Source organism: Pteronotus mesoamericanus, unplaced genomic scaffold, assembly GCF_021234165.1.
Source record: "Pteronotus mesoamericanus isolate MK-2021 breed Mesoamerican mustached bat unplaced genomic scaffold, CSHL_Meso_final contig_164, whole genome shotgun sequence".
NCBI classification, from domain to species: Eukaryota; Metazoa; Chordata; class Mammalia; order Chiroptera; family Mormoopidae; genus Pteronotus; species Pteronotus mesoamericanus.
This window is the reverse complement of record NW_026555065.1, coordinates 24,618,491-24,646,359: the sequence shown is the minus strand read 5'-3', so window position 1 is coordinate 24,646,359 and position 27,869 is coordinate 24,618,491. Positions and strand designations below refer to the sequence as shown.

General features: G+C 38.9%; 1 protein-coding gene across 1 annotated transcript in view; it reads right to left on the bottom strand.

Moving 5' to 3' along the window:
• The window catches only part of FSIP1 (fibrous sheath interacting protein 1), a 185,997-nt gene extending 171,566 nt beyond the window's left edge, over positions 1-14,431 (bottom strand). Inside the window, exons 1-4 of the mRNA XM_054565599.1 lie at positions 14,299-14,431; positions 8,686-8,869; positions 4,940-5,094; positions 3,565-3,658 (exon numbers count right to left, since the gene is read on the bottom strand). Of these exons, the coding sequence (XP_054421574.1) occupies positions 3,565-3,658; positions 4,940-5,094; positions 8,686-8,869; positions 14,299-14,424 (559 nt within the window). The 5' untranslated portion in view covers positions 14,425-14,431. The remainder of the gene's footprint in view (positions 1-3,564; positions 3,659-4,939; positions 5,095-8,685; positions 8,870-14,298) is intronic.
• Positions 14,432-27,869: the final 13,438 nt, after the last annotated feature.

The following is a 27,869-nucleotide window of genomic DNA, read 5'->3' as shown; positions in this document are numbered from 1 at the left end:
CTGGCTTGAAGCCGTGTCACTCCAATCTCACTGACTCCTTCTCTGCTATGTATCTCATCTCCCCCTGCCTCTTTCTTTCACCGATACTTACGATGGCATTTAGGGGCCCACCTCCATATTCCAGGATTATCTCATTTTAAGATCCTTAACTTAATTGTATCTGCAAAGACCCTTTTTCCAAATAAGGTAAAATTCATAGCTTCCAGGAAATTTGGCATGAATACCTCTTAGGGGCAGATGGGCATAGCATTTTTTTTTTTGGCTGACCACATAAGGCAATAAAAAAAAATAATTGCCTAAGGATATTATTACAGCATTACATATAATTGAAAAAAAATTAAAACAAAGGAAACAATCTAAATGTTTCACAGCAGGGTACAGGTTAAACAAATGATGGTACATCCATATAGTGGATCAATATACAGTCATTAAAGATAATGCTGATGTAAATCACTCCAGTTATCTATCATTGCATTAAAAAGTCACCCAAAATTTAGTGGCATAGAGTAATAATTATTGCAAGCAAGAACTACAAATGGATGCTAAAACTAGTGGGTGAAAATTGGAGGAGAAACAGGATATTTGCATAGTCTTAAAGTATCTTTCCCAAGATATTTATTAATTTCAAATGGAAAAATAGTAACTTTGAGAAAGTGGAGAAAGCCAGCTAGCACCACCTTAACCAAGTTTTCAAGGTTAACATCACCAGTAATAAGATATGTATCAATAGTAGGTACTCTTGAGTATGCCTGACAGGAGCACATCCCTTCCAGGGTATTTTGCCCAAAATGCATAACCTCCATCCAATCAATAGAAAATATCAGATGAACTGAAATTGAAGGATATTTTATAACATAACTGACCAATACTTTCTAAACATGTCAAGATTATGAAAGACAAGGAAAGACTAAGGAACTATCAGAGACTACAGAAGACTAAGGAGGCAGGACACTAAATGCAATATGGGATCCCAAGCTGCATACCAGAAAATAAAAAGGACATTAGGGGAAAAAACTGATAAATTGTAAGGTCAGTTTAAGTAACAGTACTGTACCAATGTTAATTTCTTGGTTTTGATCATTGCTGTATGGTTATACAAGATGCTAACATTAAGGGAAGCTGGGTAAGAAATCTACTGGAACTCTATGTATTATTTTGTAACTTTTCTGTAGGTTTAAAATTATTTCAAAATAAAATGTTAGAAACTTAGTGGCATAAAACAATCACTCACTTTATCTGTGAGTCTGTAATTTGAGGGAAACCACAGGATCAATTTGTCTCTGTTCCATCAAAAATGAGGCCTCGGCTGTGGTGGCTGCATCTGGCTGGAGATGCCTGGAGCAGTGCACCTGGGGCCATATGTCTGACTTTGGCTCTTCCTAAGCGGTCTTTGCTAGTGAGGAAATGTTCAAAGTTGTTCCTTCATTCACATGTCTGGTGCCTACACTAAGGTAGCTGGAATAGTGGACGTATTAGTTTCCTAGATAGCTGTAACCAATTATTAGGTTGGCTGAAAGGTTCATTTGGTTTTTTCCATAAGATGGCTCTACTAGTGCTTAGCTGACTTTAACTTCATTCAAAACAATTTTGTTAGAGTGTATTGTGACAGCTGTCATATCAACATGAATTTTAAAAAGACTTATCAAAATTGGTGAATTTTTGATTAGCCATTTTAATATTGAAAATGGAAGAAAATAAGTGACTTTTTGACATATTATGCTTTATTATTTCAAGAAAAGTAAAAATGCAACTAAAACACAAAAAGATTTGTGCAGTGTATGGAGAAGCTGCTGTGACTGATTGTGTCAAAAGTGCTTTGTGAAGTTTTGTGCTTGAAATTTCTTGCTGGACGATGCTCCGTGGTTGGGTAGACCAGTTAAAGTTGATAGCAATCAAATCGAGATGTTAATTGAGAATAATCAATGTTATACCAGGTGGGAGATAGCCAACATACTCAAAGTATCCAAATCAATAAAGTTATTAATGAAAATGGAAAGTATGTCTTATTTTATGGAAAAAACTAAACGGACTTTTTGGCTAACCCAATACTGTGGGCTGAGTGGCTAAAAACAACAGTTATTCTCTCACAGTTCTGGAAGCTAGACATCTGAAATCAAGGTGTTGGCAGGACCATCGTCCCTCTGAAGTGTCTGAAAAAGAATCCTTCCTTGCCTCTTCCTAACTTTTGGTGGTTCCAGAATCCTTGGTGTTCCTTGGTTTGTAGCTACATTATTCCAGTCACTACCTGTATTTTCACATCTTCTTTCCTATGGCATTGTGTCTCTGTGTCTCTATTTGCTTTCTCATAAGTAGACCAATTACTAGATTTAGGGCCCACTCTAACTTAGTATGAGCTCATCTTAACTAATTACATATGTAGAGGTCCATTTCCAAATAAGGTCACATTCTTTTTTTTTTTAATTTATTTTTTTTTAATTTATTTACTTTTTAAATACATTTGTCTCTGCCTCCCCCCCTCCCACCACTTTCCCTTGCCCCCTCCCTCCTTCCCTCCCTCAGCTCTTCCCCTTTGGTTTTGTCCATGAGTTAAGGTCACATTCTGAGGTTCCAAGTGGACATGAATTTTGGAGGGACACTACTGAACTCACTATGGGCAGGAACTGGCCTGCATCATTCTCTCTCTGTGCAGGGAGAGAGACTCAAGCAAATTCTGAGCTCTAAAATCTGGGACTGGAAAGGAACAAACCCCAAGGAATTTCATCTTCATCAAAGCTCATGCTAAAGAGTCGCAGTAGCCTGTATCAGGTTCTTGGGATTCTAAAATGTTTAACATTCATTTTGTAAAAGACAAATGGATTCCAGGATTCTCAGGGAAATCAGAAGCCCCTGCTTGAAGCCAATCTAATGCCCAGGCAATACCAGATGACCACTTACATGATGAAGGTTAAAGGATTTAAAAAGTGTCCTTCAAAAAAATACCAACTGCTTCCCAACCCCTAAAGTTTTCTTCAATATGTAAGAAGGTTAAATAGGTTATATGATTCCATAATAGTTCTATATAAGAAAAAAGAAAGAGAAGAAAAAGGAAGATGAGGAGGAGAAGAATCACAAATATACTACACTCAAGTGGGAAAGTAGAAACATTATGTGCAAAATTGATTGGCTGGTCTTTAAAAACCAGAACTGTGACAGAACAGAAAATAGGACAAATCAGTAAATGGATTTTTATGAAAGGAGTTGCAAAGGCCTGCGTGAGATACCTTGCAGGAGGATCCTAGGCCTTTAGGGGACTGTTGACATAAACTGGGTTTAGAGGCATCTAAGACACATAGCAAGTATAGGAAAAGACATATTTTGTCTATTTCCTGATTTTTCACTGCATTGCCCCCCCACCTTGAGCAGAGAGAAGCCCTTAAAAACTCTGAAACATACCTAAGCTCAAGATAGTTCCATATAATCCTACCTAATGTGATCATTTCTCCTTGGGGGAAAAAAAAAAGTTAAACTCACAAAGAAAAAAAAATAATTAAATTGGGAATTTTACCTTAATCCAAATATTTTATGACTCTTAGATAAAAATAAAGATGAGTCAATTTCACTCACCAACAGTTTCTTCTGATGCAGCAGTCAAAGCTAGAAACTTTTTTGTATTTTCCATTTCCTCATTACTTAGCAAAGCTTCACTATTTTTTGCAGACTAATAAAAGAGAAAAGAAAGTTGAAATATGTGAAAAGAAAGCAACAATGATATTTTGCTAAATTTCAATGCAGTTTTCAATTGTGTATATACAAACAAGAAGACTCAGTTCATTTTTATTCCTTTAATTAGGGATTAGGAATTAATTAGGAAGTCTATTAATGTTTCCTGTCCCCACAAAATTCTGTCAACAAGTATTCCTAAATATAATCGGAGTATATGTCTACCATTATATCATAATTACCTTGTTTAAAGTTTCTTAAGATTCTGTTTAATATTTTTATAACTAATGAGTACATCAGATTACAATTTCAGACATTTCAAGATTACTATTGTATTTTATTATGCTTCCAGTTATAATTCTTGTTTCCAAGATAAAAATTTGCTGCGAAATTCAATAAAATAAGTAATAGGTTAATATTTTTCTGTTAAAATTTAAAAAAATTATTTCTCTAGTTTAAAGCATTTTGTATGTTGTTTTCCTTCCATCCTAGTGGTCTTCCTGGGAACCGTGTAAAAATGTATTCTTAATTACTGTATTATTAATTCATACTATTGTCTGGGAAATTTCCTCCAAAGTCAGTCAATTGATCAAGGAGGCATTTACGAAAAACGACAGTTGTCACAATGTTCCTTACCTTAAAAGTACCCTCCTTTGAGGGGCAAAGCTCAAGTGTGAGCCAATAGCTATATATCAAGTCAGTGCCAACATCTGGTCAACATCCACCCCTCAATAATACAGAGAATAAGAGGTCCAAGAAGGCCAAGGAAAGTTAATTGAGCACTAGAAATATTAAGACAAAAGCAAATAGAGCATGGTCCCAGACCCCAAGCCTCAAGCACTTTACAGCTTCCCAAAGAGATCTTAACCAGCATATGAAATGACGAACTCCCCCACATACTCATCACAAAAGTTTACTCAAATAATAATGAGAACGAGGAGGTTAAATTTTTCTGTATTTGTATATTTGTATCCAAAATGTGTAAACTTGCTGAAGAAAAAGCAGATATACATACTTAATGAAAGTAGGCATGACACCCCTTCCTATTCCAGAGACGGAGGAGCTGCAGCCCGACACTGGTGAGAGGCCTACTGGGCTGTCCATGGGGAATGCACACACCAGCGCCAGCGCAGGGCCCGAAGGCAGAAATGTTACCTGCCTCCACAAAACGAATCAATCAACGCACTCTGCCTGAATAACTACCACAGTCCATGCTTTTCTTACTCATCACAGAGGAAATTGCCTCTTATGTGTCAGAGTGTGGTTACACAATTCTTACCTTAAGGTCTTCCCATAACTTTATTCTCATTTCTAGACCTTGCTTCTTAATTTCTTTTTCCCTGGATTGTTTCTTCGCCAATATTTTATCAAGCCTCTTCATCTTCTGAATAGCTTCTTGAAGTTGAGAATTTAATTCATTTAATTTGGGTTCATCTATATTGTGTCGAAAGTAGAAATAAGCTTGAAGTTTAGCAAACCTTAAAGTTTTGTTTTGTTTTGTTTTTACTATTTCTTCTTTCATTCAACAAATATTTATGGCTGATAGTAATAACTAACATCGGGGTCAAGTAATCAAGGTGCTCTCACACATATTTTTTCATATAATTATCTAATACTGTGAAATAGACATGTATCTCTATTGTACAGGTGAGACAGCTGGGCACTTTTAAATAGTTAATAAATTATTGAACCCCCAAAAATGGATCTTGTATGATTTTAAATCCCAACTTCTTTCTCCTTCATTCTGCTATAACTTCTATATTCATAATTAACAAATAAAGAATAAGACAAAGACACTATCCCAAAGCTGCTTCAGACTAATTGAAAGAGAAAGCATGTGCACAATAGCTATGGTAAAATAGAGCATGTCATAAGTGACACAAAACAGTTCCAACATACAGAAACGAATTCAGAAAAGGATGCCATGTAACCAGACTTCTTTATCTATGTCCCTCCTACATGTTCTATTTTCTCAATGTACCTAAAAATGTTCTTGAATTGTGGATAATTGGTAGTAATTATTTGAAATTAGGGACTCTATAGAAACTTTCCTCATAGCAGCCAACATATAAAGAGTCGCCCGACAGGCACAGTGTTAAGTGCTTTGTTTACAAGCATTATCTCACTTCCTCCTCATCATAACCCTGTGAGGTGCTATAATTATTGTTCCCATTTTACAAATTTGTAAACTGAAGCTAATGCGTAACTGAGTTACATATATATCCAAGATGATATAACTAGTTAATAGTTGGGTTAGTTTCCACCCAGATCTGTCTGACTCCAAAGCCAAAGCTCTTTACCATGAGGCGACAGTTCCTCTGTGAAGTCTGAGGAAAGACGATGATGTGGCAACGCACATAAGCGCTCAAATACTGAAGTCTCAGCTACCCTAGTTTAGATCGTTAGAAATGAGATACTATGCTAAGAAAGGCCAAATTTTGCAACTTTCGAAAATCCAGAGTCCAATGATGGTTTCCCATAAGGTATATTACTTTCTCTTTAAGGAAAATAAAATATTTTTAGAGGGAATAAGCTTATCCAAAAAGAACACTGATTAATACTGATGATATTAATAAGGAGGCTCTACAAATCTTATTGCTTACATACTTCAAATGCAACGGCCTCTAGTTCTAATTCCCAACTGCAAACCCTAGCATCCTCAGGCTCCATGTACATAGGTGGTCTATACAGCAGGCATTTTGAAGTAACTCATGCAGAACTGAAACAATATTAACACATACAATGTAAACTGGGTGACAGCTAATCTCAATTGCAATACCTTGTTTCCTAATAACTGTAAGCCTGAGTCACCTGGCCTGACTTTGAGAGCTGATCTCATCTCAAACACATTCTAAATCAGCAGAGTTCGCAATGTATGAATCTTAGCTTCCAATTACATCCTTAAAAATTACTCAAAACCCAGAGTAGCTTTTATGTGAGTTATAGCCATTAATAATTACAATATTAGAAATTAAAAATTAAAAATGGTATAAATATTTTTACTCATTTTTAAATAATAAACATTATTATTAATTATATGTTAACAGAAACAGGACATTTTTTGACAGCTATATTTTCAAAAAATATTGAGAATGGCACTGTTTTAATTTTTGAGTATTTGACTTAACAGAAGACAGCTGAATTCTTATGTTTGCTTCTGAAGTCCATCTATTACAATCTGTTATTTTAGTTAAAGTGTATGAAGAAAATTTGGCCTCACACAGACATATAGTAGGAAAGGAACTTAACAGCCTTTTCACGTAATGGTGAATACTCTTCTTCGACACTACATAACTCTACAAGGGGAGGTCTCTAAAAAGTTAGTTGTAATGAAAAATCTGTAATCATATTGGTGAGCTTTTTGTATTTGTTCCATTAAAATCCCTGGCTCAATCTTTTATGTTAAAGGGATCTTTTACCCTGCATTGGTCATTTGGAAAACAGTGGTTCTGTTTTATTTTACCGAATTATGTTGACCTTCAAACTGTTAACATATTTCAGAATATAGTATCAAAAGAATCACATTTGTTAATATGGCCACCAATTTTTATTAGAAAAGTCTACTCTGGAGACCAGGGTTCAATTCCCCAATGGGGAACCAAAACATAAAAAAAAAGAAGAGAAAAAGCCTAAGTACTGGGAAGCTGTCAAGCTCACACAGACATATATAGGTTTTCCAAAATTTTAACTTTTACTTGAAATTTCAAATTTTATCATTGACAAAAAATACTGTTATTTGTCTCCCTTGAGTTAATAGGCTCGTTTTATTTTTTAAAAAAATGACTGCCAAATACCTAAGTCTGAATGATAATAATTTTTGTCATTTTTTAAAGTAAAAATGATGCTCCATTTAAAAAGTGACCAGTTCAGCTTTCGGCTTAAACTATCACACAAGTACTTTTCCTCAACACAACCTTCACATTTTGGAATACAGCAGAATTGCTTTACATGTACCTCCCATTCTACCACACAGGATATTAAAAAGATGTACGTTGAAAGGTCAAGATTTTATAAAATTATTAATTTTTACTGCTCCAAAGATGTTCTTGAATGACACTGGCTATTTTCTTTTGCTGCCAGTGTCTGGTCATGAAGATTACAATGACTAATAGTACAAGTTGATGTCATTGCCTTCATTCATACTAAGGCACCAGCAATTTTTTTTTACAAGATTTTATTTATTTACTTTTAGAGAGAGGAAGGGAGGGAAAAAGAGAGAGAGAGAAACAGTGATGCAAGAGAGAGAAGCATCAATCAGTAGCCTCTCACATGCCCCTAACCGTGGACCTGACCCACAACCCAGGTATGTGCCCTGACCAGGAATTGAACTGGCAACCTTTCAGTTTGTGGGACGACACCCAACCCACTGAGCCACACCAGTCAGGGTAAAATAAAGCATCAGCAATTGTACCCACGTTGCTTTTTGTACCATCAGTGCAAATGTCCATTCAGTGGGCAAGAAAGCAAATAGATTTAGTATTATGATATAAACTATATTACTAATATATTACATCAGTACTATAATGAAAGTAGTTTTTACTTTGCAGAGCCACTGAAAGGATCTCAAGAGATCCCCACAGCTCTGCAGACCACATTTTGAGAACTGCTGTTCTAATTCACTCTGACCAGTATTAATTTAATAACCATGAAAAAAGGAGCCTTTCAAAATCCAAAAGTTACTAAGATCAAATGGGATTACCCCTAAAAGAGTATTTATAAGTTACAGGATACATTTTGTTGTGCAATTCTGGTCATCAAAAAGATCAATAACTCATGTAATAAAATGCAGAAATACTTCCTAATCAATTAATGTTAAATGATCGCAATAACAGTTTTATTAAATGACATATCTTATTATTTTTCTAAGTATATTTAAGGACTTTTAATATTCTTCTAAATAATAACTAATGATTGCTTGTTCACAAAATAAAAATTCATTTTTTAATTATTTCTACTTAGCTGATAAAAAAACATATCTAATTCTAATATTTTAGTATCTGTAATTATCATTAGCCAATCACTTACCTGAACATTTAGAGATTATCTGATGTTGAACCAAGTTCAAATCTTCATCTGACCCCTCTTCGGCCAGTATTATTGTCTCAGCACAGTTTTCCCCTTTATCGTCATTACTGTTTCTACTTCCCTCCGTATTATTGCTTTCTGAGTGTCCCTCTTTATCAGAGTTTGACTTAATTGCAGTATCAACCTAAAAGTTATTTCAAAAGAAACACTTTTTAAAAAATAATGTATGTTTTTAAACTTTAAATTTCTAGACTATCTTAGAAAATGGAAGTATATAGGGGAGCACACATACACTGGCATTAAAGTACTCTAGGAATAGAATACTCTTTAATTAAATACGATTTAACTACACAATTAAATTTCATAACAACTTGCACCAAAAAATTATGTACTGTCCTGTAGCAATTTCTAGCAATAATGGAGAAAAGTCAGGAACCAGTCCTGAAGTGAACAACCACCAGGCTCTGGGAATGAGGCATGACGGCCCCTGCCCCGTGAGCTTACACTCAGAGGAGGAGTCAGAGGTCTAGAGCTGTGCTGTCCAATATTATATGAGAGCCACTAGCCACATGTGGCTGGCCACTGAATGGCTGAAAAGTGAATAGTCTGAACTGAGATATGCTTCTAATGAACTTCTTCAAGTCAGAACCATGTGCTTTGGTGATTAACTTATTTTTATGCTATTCACAGTTTTTCTACTTCATTATGGTTTCTCTTTCCATTTTAGCAAAGTTCATTTTGGAAACACCACTTTGGTGCAGCTGTGTTTTCCTGAGAGTGAATAAGAAAAGACATCCATTGCTGAGTCAACAGAAAACAGGGATCACAGGGCCCTGAGGACTGCGCATGGCAGTGCGTGGAGGTGGAAATGAACACAGCCCAAGGGAGAGTCAAAACCTCAGGGTGAGATAGCCAGCCACTTCTGAAAGGAGCGCCTTCTCCCTCCCAGTGGAAGGACTGACTGCTCCGGCCCTTCAGGGCTCAGTCTTCTGCACCCTTGTGATCAATCTCCCTATTGTAATCCGTGTCCCCTTGTGAAACGCCAAGGCAGAAGGCTGGCGGTGCTGAGAATAAACTACCAGGGATACAGGACTACAGGAGCATCTCTGTTCACCTGAATTAGTACGTACATCCCAACGGAACTGTGCTGAGTCAGTGATATGATAATTATAGGCACCATTTATTGATGAATTACTATTAGCCATGTCCTGTGCTAAGTACCTTATACACACTGCCTCCTTATTCCACACAATGACCTTATGGTGAAGGCACTGCTACCCACTTTAACAGAGAAGAAAACAAATCCAGTTCAGAATGAAACTGGTGAAGGCCGAATTTATAAACAAACAAAATAATGCCTACTTTATGTAATCTCAGAGGTGTTAAAGAGGGTTCCTTGTTCAAAAACATACATCTATCAAAGGCCAGGTAAAACCTGAAATTCCATAATATCCAGTAAATCCTTAAGGGTATATAGTTCTGTGAAAATGCTGAAATTGCTGGGAGAGGTCACAGGAGCCTTGTCAGTCATTTATATCATGGCATAAATTAATTTAGCCAACCTTACTCTGAAAATGAGTTTTTATATAGAGAAATATTAGAATAGACAAAAGATAACTAGATGTTAGCAATATACTCAGAGAGCACACTTCAGGATACACAAAGACCTTTCACATGGATCAACCCATGTAATCCGAACTCTTAGAATGAGCAGGGAGTAATAAGGCAAAAAGATGAAACTGGAGAACAAAAGGCAAACTTTGCCCATTTCACAATTTTACCCATAATACCCACCCATCTTCCCCCACCCATTCATTTTCCACTAGCCTCTTTGTTTCTAACCCTCCTGCTCTTCTGCCCTGTGGCCTATGTGTATGATTTTCCTCTCTTCTTCATTCTCAAAACCACTTTCCACCTCCACTTTTAACTGCTCCATGTCCCCCACTCCATACCTTGCATGTTAGTCCCGGGAAAAGTAAATACCCTATAAAAACCTTTCTAACATAGATTAAATATGCTATAAAAACCTTTATAATAATTGGATTACCTACTTGCGAGATGCGACACTTTTAAACAAATTACAACCATAGGTCCTTTCAAGAAAAATATTCATAAGCAACAATAAACCAAAATTTTTAGAATTAGAAATCTATTACTACTAATGAAATTTAATTTAAAATCTAGCATTTTAAAGTCATTTTCTGCCACATAGAAAATTTTGGTAAGATATCAATAAAAGCAGAATTTGAACAATAAAACAAATCAAAATTCCAGGATATATAATTCTGACAATATATAAAGTTTCTTAGACATTGAATCATTTGCAATCAGCAGTCAACATGCAGTATATCTGTGACTCTCTTCCCCAACCTAATACAAACCTTACTTGTTTTCTGTGAACTTGATTAACACAAATCACAATTTTTAGGAGGCTTTCCTTTTGATATAATTATCAAAGGTCTGTTAACTAATAAATATGTCAGAGTTTTAACTGTAGTTTAGTGTATCAAAATGAAATCTTACTTGAAGTGATTGCTTCAACACCAGGAAGACAAAAAAAATCCATTAAAAAATGGACAAAGGACTTAAACAGACACTTCTCCAAAGGAGGACATACAGAGAGCCAACGGATATATGAAAGGATGCTCAACATCACTAGCCATCAGAGAAATACAAATTAAAGCCACAACAAGATATCATCTCATACCAATCAGAATGGCCATCCTTAATAAATCAACAAACAGCAAGTACTGGCAAAGATTAGGGAAAAAAGAACACTAGTTTAACCAGTATTCAACAAAGGGGGCAGGAGCACTGCTGGTGGGAATGCAGACTGGTGCGGCCACTGGGGAAAACAACACAGAATTTCCTCAGAAAACCCTATAGACTCCACTAAAAAACTACTTGACTTGATAAGTGAATTTGCCAAAACAGCAGGATACAAAGTCAATATTAGGAAATCGAAGGCATTTGTGTACACTGAAAGTGAAATATCAGAAACAGAAATTATGAAAAAGTCCCACTTATTATAGCAACAAGAAAAATAAAATACCCAGGAATAAACCAAGGAGGTAAAAGACATGTACTCACAAAACTACAGAACACTGAAGAAATTGAGGAAGATACAAATGGAACCATATACTGTATTCACTGATTATAAGAATTAACATCATTAAAATGTTCATACTACCCAAAGCAATCTATAGAGTCAACGCAATCCCTATCAAAATACCAATGACATACTTCACAGACATAGAATATTTCAAAAATTTATATCAAACCATAAATGATCCCAAATAGCCTCAGCAATTTTGAGAAAGAAGAACGAAGTAGGAGGGATCGTAATATCTGATATCAAACTATATTACAAGACCACTGTAATCAAAACAGTCTGGCATTGGCATAAGAGCAGGCACATAGATCAATGGAACAGAATAGAGAGCCTAGAAATAAGCCCATGTGTCTATAGTCAATTAATATTTGACAAAGGGTACAGAAGCATAAAATAAGAGTAAAAATAGCCTCTTCAACAAATGGTGTTGGGAGAGCTGGACAGGCGCATGCAAAAAAATGAAACAAGACTACCAACTTACACCATACACCAAAATAAACTCAAGATGGACAGAAGAGTTAAATATAAGTTGTGACATAAAAGTCCTAGAGGAGAACATAGGCAGGAAAATGTCAGATATCCCACACAGCAGTATTCTCACCAATACATCCCGTAGGGCAAGGGCTATAAAGAAAAGAATAAACAAATGGGACTACATTAAATTAAAAAGCGTCTGCATGATGAAATAAAACATCAACAAAATAAGAAGGGAACTGACCATATGCGAAAATATATTTGCCAATGATACCTCAGACAAGAGTTTCATCTCCAAAATATATAAAGAACTCACATGACTCAACACCAGGAAGATAAACAATCCAATTTAAAAATGGGCAAAGGACCTGAAAAGACACTTCTCCAAGGAGGACATACAGAGGGCACACAGACATGAAATAAACGCTCAACATCACTGGCCATCAGAGAGATAAAAATGAAAACCACAATGAGATACTACTTCACACCGGTCAGAATGGCCCTCATTAATAAATCAACAAACAACTGCTGGCAAGACTGTGGAGAAAAGGGAACCCTAGTGCACGTTGGTGGGAATGCAGATTGGTGCAGCCACTATGGAAAACAGTACGGAATGTCCTCAAAAAACTAAAAATGTAACTGTCTTTGGACCCAGCAATTCCACAGTTGGGATTATATCCTAGCAATCTTGAAACACCAATTCAAAAGAATCTATGCACCCCTATGTTCATAGCAGCGTTATTTACAATAGCCAAGTGCTGAAAACAGCCTAAGTGCCCATCAGTAGATGAGTGGGTCAAAAAACTGTGGTATAGTAACACAATGGAATACTATGCAGCAGAAAGAAGGAACTCCTTCCCTTTGCGACAGCATAGATGAAACTGAAGAGTATTATGCTAAGTGAAATAAGCCAGGTGGTGAAAGGCAATGGCCATAGATCTCACCTATCAATAAAACAAATAAGAGCAAAATAGAACCAGAGACATGAAAATAAAGAACAAACTGACAGTGACCAGAGGGGAGGAGTGAGGGGAATAACGGGGGAAAGAAGACAAAGGAGCAAGTCAAGGAACAGGTATAGAGGACCGATGGACAAGGACAACAGGGTGGGGACAGACTGTGGGAGCAGGGTGGTGGGGGGCGGTGGGGTAGGGGAGAGCCAGGGGGAAAAATGTGGGGCAACTGTATTTGAACAACAATATTTAAAAAAAAGAGATACTTTCTTGATAAAAGTTGTTTGTGTAATTGAAAGCCACAAAAGTCAGTTAATTTTCTCCCAAAATTTGACAGTTCATTGTGATTTTTTATAATTTCGTGTCTTCTTAGGCAATATTTAGATATGCAAATGACTGGCAGAGTGACAATATGACTGCAAGAGTTAAATGACTGTAACACCTTTTATGCCACATGTTCAGTCTAAATCCATCGTTATTACTCAGGTAAACTTAAAAGTGTTCAAATATATTGTGAGTCCAAAATGTGCATCATTCCTTCTTACTAACCTAATTGCTTACATGGAGGACCTGAGAGAGTTTTAGAAAAGTAAAATTATTTGTCATGGGGCTTTGCCCCCAAACTACATATGAAAGACCTTTTCACATGAGCATGATGTATAATTTTGTACAGTAAGTCTACCTTAAATTTTTTTTTTAAGTATTAAAGAAAAGGAAGTCATGGCCAGGTAATATACCTACTAAATATATACTACATGGCGTTTAACCAAACTATATTTTTAAAATTAATGTCTTTTTCATAATAAGAGTCAATGGTGACATAGCAGATATTGGAATACAAAGCTTTCTTACAAAAAATAAGCCTCATTCAAAAAAAGGGGGGGGAGAGGGAAATAAAGAAAGAAGGAAACAGCATTTCCTATAAAATGATCTAAAGTAAAATCCAAGAAATCTGTGAGTGCTCCCAGCACACCCTCTAAAGAGGAATCTTAAAATGCGATGTTAACAGCAACTTTCATTTATCAATTGCTAGAGGTCAGGAGGAGTTTAAATCATTTCTAAACAGCAAAGTACCTTGAAGGGCACTGGCTCTGGTGAGAGCACCTCCAAAGAAGCAGTTGAACATCTGCTCCCAGGACGTGTTCTTGAATGTGAGGCTGGTTTTGAAATTCCATCTAAGTTCCCCTTTATAATATCCATCAATATCCTGAAACAAAAATTTTAAAGCAAGTTAAGACGTGTATTTAAGTGTTTCATTAGTGTTAATATGCAATTCAGAATCTTTGTTATAAGGCTTATGTTGCTACCAAACTCACATTACCCTAATTTCATGAAAAGATGCCTTTGTCTGCGGATCATTAAATCTATGTCACTTTGTAACGGAGCACTTCCAGGCCCCCCCCCCCACAAGGGTATTTCTGACGGGGTCCAGAGATCAGTGTCCAAGAAAAATATATTCTCCCCACCCCAGGGCGGGCCACAATGGGGGATGGGAGCCTTGAGCAGGGCCATTGAGAAGTCAGTTTGCATGTCAATAACAGGATAGCTTCATTCCTTCTGTGCAAGGTGGGTTATTTCGCATATCACCAAGGCTAATCAGGAAGGTTTAAAAGACTTAATGCAGAATGTAACTGGGAGAGGAAGGAGGAGAGACAGGGCCTGCAGGAGAGAAAAAGGGACAGACTCTGGGGAACAGTGTGAAGACCACGCGGGAAGAAAGAGGGGAGAAAGGACTCTTGCTAGTGGGCCATGAGAAGGTGCCACACAGTTATGGATTAAGAGCTGGAGATTGTGGTGACGCAGCAGATGGTGCTGGGACCCGCAAGAGGCCTGCCTAGCCGAGTCCCAGACTTCTGTTCTTTTTCTTCTGAAGGATAGTAACCCTGACTGGCCTGACTGGCCTAACTGGCAAAGCGGGAGAAGGCAGGACGGTGTGTGTGCTAGTGATTGTTTGAAAGGGATTTTGAGGTTTAAGGGTGACATTTAGCTATTAATCAAACCTGTATAACTTTTGAATAAATAGTTCCTTTCCTTTTCACCAAACTCTGCCATTCACCAAACTCTGGCGGGCAAAGGACCTACAACTGAGGGACCCCGGGAAAAGGAGGGGGAGGGTGTTGTTTCGGTAATAGGATCTGGGCAATGCCCCCACCATGGGTCTATTTGTTCAGTAACAATTCAGGTACAAAACATGCTGCCTAGGATGTTAGATTCTGAATGTGGCTAAAAAAGAATGCAGAAGTGAAGACCATCTTAATGGCTTCCGTTGCCTCTAAAGAAACCTTTACTGTGTCCTTAAACTGCGAATATACTCTTGGAGCACCACACCTCCCTCACATCACTCTGCTTGGCCCTGTGATGGTCAGTTAGTCAAAGATGGGTAAGATTCCTCACGAGGAGGGGCGACCTAAGACAGACACGGCCAGTATGGGCAGCAGACAAGGATAAGGGGGACACGGAGAAAGGGCAAAAAGGCCTGCACTCCTTAGCTCAGTCTGGACATGGCCAGAGTCCTCATTCTACCTGAAAGAAGTCTCCTGATCTCTTGGCAGCTCTGCTCCGCCCACCTGGCTCAGGCTTGAAACAATACTAAAGGCAGGTACAGCCCTAAACTGGATCAGGCGGTTCCTAGGGGGAAATCAGGCCTAGAAGTAAGTTCCTTGAAGCAGGCTTTGTTCTTCCCTCAAAAGCTGATAACTAGCTCAAGCTGGGAAGGAGATTTACATTATTCATAGACCCCGGCCTGAGGCAGATCTATTGTGTTCCTTCCATTGTTATGCATAATCTCTTTTCTGTAAACATAGACTTTTGACATTGACTGATGAGCTTTGCATCCATACCACAGTGCAGATGTTTCTCAATAAAAGTCTTTGGACACAGGGGCTCAGGGCCTTCTCCACTAGAGGGAAGAGCCTGTCCCCTCTCCTGGCAAACAGAGAAGTGTTTGCAATGACACGTGTTTATTCCCCCATCTGTGAGAACCCCGGAATGGGCTCTGCAGGATTCAGAGCCCCGTTCCCTCAGCTGGCTCCGGACAGTAACCGTCAGATCCAGGACCACCCCATGCAGCGCTCCCCTGTAACAACTAGGGGATAGCCTTTCACTATCTGGCTATAGACAAGGTCTGTTCAGAAAGTGTCCAGTCATGCCATAGAAAAAATAGAGACATTTACTGAAGAAGATACAAGAAACAATGTATGTAGGACAATGACGCCTCCATCCCCTTCAAAGGAGGTACCTTGGGACTTCACATAGGTCTCCCAGTCGCCATCACCTGCCCCATCATATTTTCCTGAATATCACTGACAGTCCAATATCTCTTTCCATTCAAAGATGATTTTAGTTTTGGGAAATGCCAAAAGTCACAGGACACCAAATCTGGGCTGTAGAGGGGCTGAGTCACCTGGGTGATTTGATGTTTCACCAAAAAACTCTATACAAGATGGGATGCGTAAGTGGGCACATTATTGTGATGAAGCTGCCAATCACCAGTTGCCCATAGCTGCGGCCTTCTGAATCATCCACATAGTTTCCCAAAGGAATGTTCAAGCTTAATGCAAAATTTGATGCATACTCTTTGCTCTACTTGCTCAGTCATTTTGAATGTGACAGCGACACAGTACTCATGCTCACTCAATGGTGCCTACCACTCCCACTGACTAGTACAGCGAAGTCAGAAGTCATCGTTCATGCATGTTCATTCCAGTCCACTCTCCTTGGCTGCCAGGTTACATTGATGTCATGCAAACTGTCCTCATTATCTTAACGGCTGGGCTTTTTCCAGACAGACCTCATGTATCACCAACCTCTTTATTTTTTGTGTGACACCATCAACAGGCTTCTCACCACTCTGGCTGCTCTATTCCCAGTGCTGCTTTCTGAAGCAGAAAATATTAGGCAAGGGGGTTTAAACTAGTAGGAAAACTTGGTATTGAAGGCACATTGATCCTTCCAAACTGTGCCGTTGATCATTTTCATTCCAGATTTGTTGGCTAATGTATAGATGTTATTATGCATGCTAAATATAACAAAAGAAATAGGGAGAATTCTAGATTTTGCTTTCTTGATACTTAGTTTTTATGTGAATGAGCATTGTCCAACAAATCCTTTCCTAAATTCCTATCAATTATGAATGAAACCATCTCTCTCATAACAAAATAAAGAAAAGCAATTGCATCTGGCTCAGCATAGTGTAATAATGTCCTTTTCTTACCCTTCAGACTGATTCCTCTTTCTCTGTTTTGAACAGCATAGACAGAGCCCAGGGAAATACTAGACACAAGAGGAAGCACAAATGTAAACAACCTGATGCTTCCTCCAAGGCAGAGGGATAATATGATTTGGTCTCCGACCATTCAGTGTAACAAAGCTGATGCTTAAGGGACCAGTAGGTCAACTCTTTCCATCTCAGCAAATGAAAAAGGCATTGATCTCGATGTTATTCAAACTCTGCAAAAGGGTCTGGGCTCACTCAGGGAGGCACTGACATTATTATTGTGGAATGACGGATCACCCTGGCCTGTCATGTCACAATCAAAAAGCATAAGGCACCGAAAAGCCAAATGGCTTGTAAATGTCCTAAGCAGCTTGTCAGGGGAGACTTACTGCCACTTACAGAGGGAGCAGGGAGATGAAAGCCTGTGCAGAGCTGGTATAATACAGGTCAGTACTGGGAGAGGCCCAGGGACAAGGGTCAGCTAAAAGGCTCCTGAGATCTTTCAATCTGCTTTAGAAATAGGTTTATTCTTTTATTTTTGCTCCTGAAAATAATAAATTAAATAAAATACAGTTCTCAGGGTGAGTGGGAATGTAACTAACAGTCACTGAAATTGGCCATGTAGAAAAAAGGGTGGACAAAGGGCATTGAATTAGGATCTTGTAGATGGATTTGGGTGTCTGAGAAGAAATCTCAACAGCCACAGAGAAATGCCACAAGAAAAACGAAGCACTGCACAAAAAAAAAAAAAAAAAAAAAAAAAAAGCAATCAAATGATAATAAAATACTTATAATACATAGCACTAAATGTTGATTTAACCAAATGCTGTGCCTTAATTATATTGAGTGTATGAGGGGAGGAATATGTAAAAGGAGAGGTAGTATAAGAAATCTCATCTGTCATAATAGAAAGTCTAAGAGAAGGTCCAAAAATTGATAAAGCCAAACAACAGTCAAGTAAGCACCATATTTACAAGTACAGATGGTTGCCTCTGGAGAATGAGACTAGAGTTTGCTTCTTTTTTTTCATTGTAAATGTTATATTACAGTTCAATATTTTTTATTTTACATTACTTTAATAAAAGTAAAACCTAATTTTAAAAATAATAAGTATAAAATATGAAATCTCCAAGGGACTTGAAGAAAACATAAATATAATTTACATAATTATGAGGTTAATGACTTACTAAGCATGACATAAAGAGGATAAATAACAAGGGAAGAGACTAATAGATTTGATTACCGTTTAATGCTCGAGTGTCAAACCCCCCAAATAAAAACGCTTTAAAGTAAATTAAAAGGCACCTGAAAAACTGAGGAAAATATACACAACAAATTAAGTATATCTTGAATTCATAATTTAAAAATTTATTTGTTATAAAAATTTTTCTAAAATATATTGAAACACATTCAAAAATAAATAAGTCACCCATTATTCACCACCCTGAGCTAAATATTGTTGGCAAATTTCCATTTGGAGCTATGTCTTTTTAACAAAATTGGACTAACATTGCAGAATGATGATATTCTTATTACATTAAAGGTTACTTTAAATTGAATATTATTTACTTCATGATATGAAGTAAACAGATATGTAAACAGATGGTTACATGACCAGATTCTAAATTGTAACAAGTCACTATAAACACGTACCAAGTGTTTATAACATTCATTTCAAACAAGATTAAACTTTTTCACACAGGCTTGTGAGAAGTGCAACTATCGTGGATAATTTAAAACCAAAATGGACACATGGCTGTTGTGATTTGATATTTTTTGGATGAATGGAAAAATTAAAAGAAAATGAATCCTCTGTTTAGTAATAATGAATAGCTAGCCTAAAGAGGAAAAAAGTAAGTTTACATTTATTTTCATGATTTTAATGTCTAAAAATTATTCTATGGTAGTTTTTCAAGTTTATATACTTATTATGTAAGAAATATCTGCCCAGACTTCTGATCTAGACAGAGACATAGATAAACATGCCTCGCCTCCTCGAACAACTACAGGATCTGGCAGAAGTAACGCCTGCTTGAGTGTGGTTGGTAGGGTAATAATATGGGTGTGATAATTTATACTTTTTATTTGAACATTTCACCTAAAATGTCATATGGTGTGCTAGAATGTGATATTGCTGTTACAGAATCACACGCTTATGATTTTGTAATAAAAAAGGGGTGTTGCCCTGGCTGATGTGACTCAGTGGATTGAGTGCTGACCTGCAAACTGAAAGGTTGCCATTTTGATTCCCAGTCGGGGCACATGCCTGGGTTGTGGGCCAGGTCTCCGGTTGGGGGTGTGCAAGAGGCAACAAATTGATGTTGATGTTTCTCTCCCTCTCTTTCTCCCTCCCTTCCACTCTAAAAAGTATATAAATAAATAAAATTTTTAAAGAGGGGGGCGTTATTTCTGCTGGACACTATATAGCAAGAAAATACAACTAGACTACAAAACAAATATCGCCCAAAATTGTCAGAAAATTGAGCTGTATGGAAGTCTGAAAACCAAGGGTTTAAAGAAGCAACACTCATTCTGACAGATAGGAGGGACAGAGATGCACAGAGAGGTGGAGAGGTGTGAAGAGGTGCAGAAAGGTGAAAAGGAATGGAGAGGCACAAAGAGATGTGGAACAGGTGGTCCCACATCCACATGTGGTAAATAAATATTGGGAGGGACACTTCAGGAGTTAGGGATCCCAGCCCCAGACAAAACCACCCAAACCATATTCCAGTGCTAGGGAGGTAAGCCCCCATAACTTCTAGCTGTAAAAACAAGTTGGGGTTGGGGCAGTGGAAGAAACTACAGGATTCTCAAGAGACTCCTCTTAAAGGACCTGCAACAGACTTAGGACTCACGCAGACCCACCCCCTCCTGGATGCAGCACCAGGGCAACAGCTGGAAGGGTACCAGTCACATAAGGAGAGAAAGTGAAGTAACTGGCAATGGCTGAGTACCTGGAGACAGCTTCCTCCCAGGCAAAACTCCAGAGGCCAGGCAGCATTGTCCCCTCTCCAAGCCCTCCCACACAGAGAGCAACAGGGGAGTAACACAGGTTGCCCCGTCCTGGCGATTACCTAAGGCTGCACCCCATCCAACATATGGGTGCTCTATTCTACAATAGGCCCCGCTACTAAGACAGGGAGTCAAAGCAGGTCTACCTAATACACAGAAACAAACATAAGGAGTCTGCCAAGAGGAGGAAACAAAGAAATATGGCCCAAATGGAAGAACAGAACAAAACTCTAGAAAAAGAACTAACAGAAATGCAGATAAGTAACCTATCAGATGCACAGTTCAAAACACTGGTTATCAGGATGCTCCAGGAACTCATTGGGTACTTCGCAGCATAAAAAAAGATGCAGGCAGAAATGAAGGCTGCATTAAGTAAAATAAAGAAAAATCTACAGGGAACCAAGAGTGGCGGGGATAAAGCCAAGAATCAAATCAACAATTTGAAACACAAGGAAGAAAAAAGCATTCAATAAGAACAGCAGGAAGAAAAATAATTCAAAAAAATGGATAGGCTAAGGAGCCTCTGTGACACCTTTAAACATACCAACATCTGAATCAAGAGTGCCAGAAGGAGAAGAGGAAGAGCAAGAAATTGAAAATTTATTTGAAAAAATAATGAAAGAAAATTTCCCTAATTTGGTGAAGGAAAAAAACATACAAGTCCAGGAAGCACAGAGAGTCCCAAGCAAGATGGACCCAAAGAGGACCACACCAAGACACATCATAATTAAAATTCCAAAGGTTAAAGATAAAAAGAGAAGCTTAAAAGCAGCAAGAGAAAAGAAGAGAGTTACCAACAAAGGAGTTCCCATTAGACTGTCAGCTGATTTTTCTAAAGAAACTTTACAGGCTAGAGGGGACTGGCAAGAAGTGTTAAAAGTGATGAAGAGCAAGAACCTACAACCTAGACTACTCTATCCAGAAAACCTATCATTTAGAATGGAAGGGCAGATAAAGTGCCTCCCAGACAAGGTAAAGCTAAAGGAGTTCATCATCACCAAGCCATCATTATATGAAATGCTAAAGGGAATTATATAAGAAAAAGAAGAAGATCAAAAAGATGAACATTAAAGTAGCAATAAATTCATAACTATCAATAACTGAATCCAAATAACAAACTAGGCAAACAAGCAGAACAGGAACAGAATCATAGATAAGGAGATCATTTGCAGGGTTATCAGTTGGGAGGGAGAAGGAGGAGAATGCAGAGGAAAAGGTGCAGGGATTAGGAAGCACAAATTGGTAGGTACAAAATAGACGGGGATGTTAAGAACAGTGAATGAAATGGAGTAGCCAAAGAACTTCTATGCACAACCCATGGACATGAACTAAGGAGGGGGATTGCTGGAGGGAATGGGGGTACTGGGTGGAGGGAGCCAAAAGGGGAAAAATTGAGACAACTGCAATAGCATAATCAATAAAATATTTATTTTTTAAAAAAAGAAATACTTGCCCATGAAAGAGGGGAATCAAATATAACTGAAGAATTTAAACGTGTTTAAAGTCAAAATTCCCCTTGCCCCAAGAACCACTGTTAATAGATTTTGGTAGGTCTCATTTTTAAGGCCTATGCAAATCTCCTATCCTTTACACCAACCTACTCTTTCACGGTACAAACAAATGGCATGGTGCTTTGCAACTTGCTTTTTCACATTTAATATATTTCAGAGATTTTTCTGTCACATACAGATATGATTCACTTTTTTTAAGTATTTATTACTTTTAGAGAGCAGAGGAGAGAGGGAGAGAGGAAAAGAAACATCTCGCATCCTTCAGTTGCCTCTTACTTGAGCCCCAACCCTGGGACGGGCACCCCAATTCAGCATGTACCCTGACAGGGAATGGAACCAGTGACCTTTGGCTTTATGAGACAACACCCATCAACTGAGCCACACCAGTCAGGGCAGATACAGCATTTTTTTTCAGTCAGCTCAATTAGATTGGACATGGAGTATCTGCTATTAACAATACAAAAACTCACTCGAAATAGACCACAGACCTAAAAATAAAACTTTCTCTAATGTGTGAGTGACTGTGGGTTAGGCAAAGATTTGTTAGCTACAAAATTTGTTAGCATGATTCATAATATAAAATATTGATTGAAATGCATCAAAATTTAAAATTTCTGCTTTTCAAAAGACACTTAAGATAAAACAAAACCAAATATTGAGAGAAAATATTTGCAAAACACATACCTGACAAAGGACTTATATCCAGAATACATAAAGAAATGGCAAGATCCAATAATAAGAAAACACAAGATTTCCCTCTTTGTTTTTACTTCTGGCCAAGATGGAGGCATAGGTAGATATACTTTGTCCCCTCACACAACCAGAACAACAACAACAAATTTAAAAACAAAAAATAACCGGAACTGCCAGAAAGTCGAACTGTATGGAAGTCCGACAACCAAGGAATTAAAGAAGAAACATTCATCCAGACCAGTAGGAGGGGTGGAGACAGGCACCCTGGGCAGAGAGGACACATGGCAAGGCAGCAGCTGGAGGACCAGGCGGTCCCACATACGCATGCGGGTAAAGTGGGAGGAACAGTTGGGAAGTGAGACAGACTGTGCAGCCCAGAGGTCCAGTGCAGGAAAAGAAAGCCTCAAAACCCTTGGCTGTAAAAATCGGTAGGGGATACAGCAGTGGGAGAAACTCCCAGCCTCACAGGAGAGTTCATTGGAGAGACCCACAGGGTCTTAGAACATAGATAAACCACCCCTCACCTGGGAATCAGCACCAGAAGGGCACAATTTGCTCATGGGTATTGGGGAAGTGACTGAAAGCTACTGAGAGCAGAGCAAGCGGCATTGTTCCCTCTCAGACCCCTCTCCCACACACAATGTCTCCCACAGCAACCTGGATTGCCCCACCCTGGCAAATACCTAAGGCTCCGTCCCCTTCCAATGTAACAGGCACACTGAGACAAAGAAATATGGCCCAAATGAAAGAACAGATCAAAGCTCCAAAAATAGAACTAAAAAATGAACAGGTAGCCAACCTATCGGATGCTCAGTTCAAAACACTGGTAGTCAGGATGCTCACAGAAATGGTTGGGTATGGTCGCAAAATGGAGGAAAAAGCGAAGGCTACGCAAAGTAAAATAAAGAAAAATACACAGGGAAGCAATAATAAAGGGAAGGAAAACGGGACTCACATCAATGATTTGGAGCAGAAGGAAGAGGTAAACATTCGACCACAACAGAATGAAGAAACAAGAATTGAAAAAATCGGGGAGAGGCTTAGGAACCCCTGGGACAACTTTAAATGTTCCAACATCTGAATCATAGGGGTGCCAGGAAGAGAAGAGGAAGAGCAAGAAATTGAAAACTTATTTGAAAAAATAATGAAGGAGACCTTCCCCAATCTGGCGAAGGAAATAGACTTCCAGGAGATAAGACTATCAGCTAATTTCTCAAAAGAAATCTTACAGGCAAGAAGGGGCTGGAAAGAGGCATTCAAAGTCATAAAAGGCAAAGACCTCCATCCAAGATGACTCTATCCAGCAAAGCTACCATTTAGAATGAAAGGGCAGATAAAGTGCTTCCCAGATAAGGTCAAGTTAAAGGAGTTCATCATCACCAAACACTTATTATATGAAATGTTAAAGGGATTTATCTAAGAAAAAGAAGATCAAAAACTATGAACAGTAAAATGACAACAAACTCGCAACTATCAACAACTGAACCTAAAAAAGAAACAAAAACAAAAACAAAAGAAACTAAGCAAACAGCTAGAACAGTAACAGAATCACAGAAATGGAGATCAGAAGTGGGGGGAGAATGGGGAAAAAGGTACAGGGAATAAGAAGCATAATTGGTAGGTACAAAATAGACAGGGGGAGGTTAAGAATAATATAGGAAATGGAGAAGCCAAGGAACTTATATGTATGACCCATGAACTAAGGTAGGGGGCAGGGAATGCTGGTGGCAGGCAGGGTGCAGGGCAGAGTGGGGGAAAAAAGGAAACACAAGATTTGATCAGACAAATCACTAAAGATGTATGGATGACAAACCAGCACATGAGATGTTTGACATCATTAGTCACCAAAGAAATGAGAATTAAAACCACAATGAATACCACTATGGATTCAGTGGTGAAAAAAGTTTTTAAACTAACAATACCATGTGCTGACAAAATTGGGGATAACTGGAACTTTCATATATTGCTTGTGAGAATGCAAAACTGGACATCCATGTTGCAGAACTGCTGGCAGTTTCTTATAAAGCTAAACATATCCTTACCATATGACTCCACAATCTCACTCCTAGTTATTTACCCAGAAAATGAAACATATTCATACTTAAACCTGTACCTGAATGTTTATAGTACTTTCATTAATAACTGCCAAAAACTGGAAACAATCCAAATGTCCCTCAACTAGGGAATGCATAAGCAAACTGCAGTACATCCATACAAAGCAATACTACTCAGCAAAATAAGGGAACAAACAATTGATACAAAACACGACCGAATCTCAGCTGCATTACATTAAATTGAAAGAAGCCAGATTCAAAAGGCTCCATAGTGTTGGCCCAGTTACAGAACATTCTGGAATACACCGAACTACAGGGAAAATGAGGAGCGGTGCCAGGGCTGGGGGCAGGGAGGGGTTAACTACAGAAGGTACTAGGGGGTGGGGGGGGGAGGAAATGAGGAAACTATTCTGTATTTTGATTGTTGTGGCAATTATGTGTTTGTCAAAGCTCACCGAACTGCACCTTAAAAGGGTGAAGTTCACCGTATGTAAAGTATACCTTAATTTTAAGTTAACCCCTTTACAAAGCTTTGTTTAGTTATATTTATATATCCAGAAGATAAATTAGAATTGCATAGAGAACATTTGCGTTTCAAATTCTGGTAATCCGCCAAGCTATTCTCCAAAAACATTGCACCACATCATACTACGACCATCAAGGTATATGATAAGATGAGCCTTCTTCCCAAGCTGGACTGGGGTCAACCTGTCTGTCAATCTGGTGTCAAAAGGTATCTAGAGTTTCATTTACACTGCTCTAATTACGAGAGGAGTTGAACCTCTGGTTAATGTTGGCTAGCCACCTTTTATTTTTACTGTTTCGCTGAAGTGCCTATTTGCGTGCTTTGCCATTGCTGGTCTACTTTAAATGGCTGGTGACTGATTTTTAATATAAATTCCAAGATGTTGGTCAGACAGACTCCCAGGCCAGCCCTCCCCAACCCCGAGACCGCCCCCGGCCTCCCACTGGCCCTGCCCCCTCTCCTTAACAGCCAGTCTCCGGGCCCAGCAGCCTGACACGACTCCGCTCCGCTCACTCATTGGCTTGTCGCACGGCTGTCGTACCGGCTTCTAACGTGTGCGATTCTTCACCTTCCCGGAGGAAACTCTGGGAGCTAGTTGCTAGTCGTCAGAGCATTAAGGGCTCACATGCGCACGGCTGACACTCGCAGCGTCACCCACTGTCCCCTCCAAAAGGAGGGGGCTCTTTCCTGCCACCACAGCTACTCTGGAGGTGAAAGGAGCTACGGAGCCTAAGCGCCGCTGTTTCTGAGAACGCTGTCCCCCTGGCAACCAGAGGCGCAGCACTTCCGGTCTCGCGATAGGCGAAAAGGGCTGTACCATCCGGATTTGAGAAGTGGGAGTCAGGGGCAGCGAGGAGCTGAGGGGACCCCAGGAGGTGGGACAGCTCAACTGTCTCCTCCATGTTCCCGGAGGATAGTCGGGGTGGGGAATAGTTCGGTTGAATGCCGAACGAGGATGCCTAGGTGCTTGTACGGCTCTGGCCCCCACTATCAATATGGTGCCCACCCTGCAGGTCCGCTACTCGCTCTGGGCTCAGTTTCTTCCTCTGTAATGGGGATAGTAATAATTCCTTCCCCGCAAGATTGTTGTGCAGCTCAAAAAGATCATGTATGTGAAGTTCTTGGTAAAGGTTGAATGCCACGTAAATTAAAAGTAGTAGATTACACAAATTGGGCTACAGTCCAAGAAGGATAATAATTGCTATTTGTGATTTCTCCAGTTCTCGGTACATGAGACTCGTTGGGTCCACAAACTGATTTTCTTCATCCCTAGTACAGTGAAATATCTGCTTTTTTAAAATAAGCTATGAGGAGTACTTTACAGTTTACAATGCATTTTCACATACTTGGCCCCTTTATCCTCGTTTTAGGTAGGTATTCTTTAAGTGTTTTTCAGCAGGGCAAATAGGCAAAGGTTAAGTGAGTTACTCAAAGAACCACAACTACAATCTAGGGCAGTGCTGGCTGGCTGTAAATACCGTCCATATGCTGCTAAATCCTGCATTTCTATCTCCAGCTTAGACTTCTCCCCTAAAGCCCACACTCGTGTATCTGACTATGTGACATGTCCACGGAGACATCTCCACTTAGATGTAAGAAGCATCTCAAACTTCACATGGCAAAAAGCAATCTTCTCCACAGTCCCTTCCACCATCAAGACTCTCTTATCCATCTCAGTAAATGGTTATTCCACTCTGCCAGGATCAGACCAAAAACCTTGAAGTTATCCTCAATTCCTCTTCCTCTCACACTCTAAATCAATTTATCAATCCTAACAGCTCAATATGCAGGGTCCTGCAGAAGTAACGTCTACTTGAGTGTGGTTGGTTGGGTAATAATATAGGTGTAATAATTTATAATTTTAATTTGAACATTTCACCTAAAATGGCATATGGTGTGCTTGAGTGTGATATTGTTATGTTACAGAAGTACATGCTTCGGATTTTGTAATAGAAGAAGGGGCATTATTTGTGCCGGACCCTGTATATCCAGAATCCAACCATTTCTCAACCACTTCTCACTGCCTTCAGTGTTTTCATTAAGGCACATCCTGCCATCATCTCATCTTGATTTTTGCAATATGATTTTTTTAATTTTTTTAAAGATTTTTACTTACTTATTTTTAGACAGAGGGGAAATGAGGGAGAAAGAAAGGGAAGGAAACATCAATGTGGGGTTGCCTCTCCTGTGCCCCCTAATGGAGATCTGGCCTGCAACCCAGGCATGTGCCCTGACTGGAAATCAAACTGGCAACCCTTTGGTTAGCAGGCCTGCGCTCAATCTACTGAGCTACACCAGCCAGGGCAATTTTTGCAATAACCTTTTAACTGTAGCCTCCCTTGCCCCTCCTACTTTCAAACAGTAGCCTGAATGATGCTTTGAAAACCTAAGTCAAACCATGTCACTCTCTGCTGAGGACTCTCCATGGCTTCCCACTCCTCACAGGATCCTTATTGGGCGCACCAGTCCTAAAGGACCAGGCCCTCCGCTCTCTCTCTCAGGCCTCCAGTCCTACCATCCTTCCCTGGCACACTTTAGTCCAGCCTCACTGTCCTCCTTGTCAGTGTTTCTATGCAGGAATTCCTTCCCAGTGTTTCTCAGGAAATTTATGTTTTTCCAAATTAAAAAAAAAT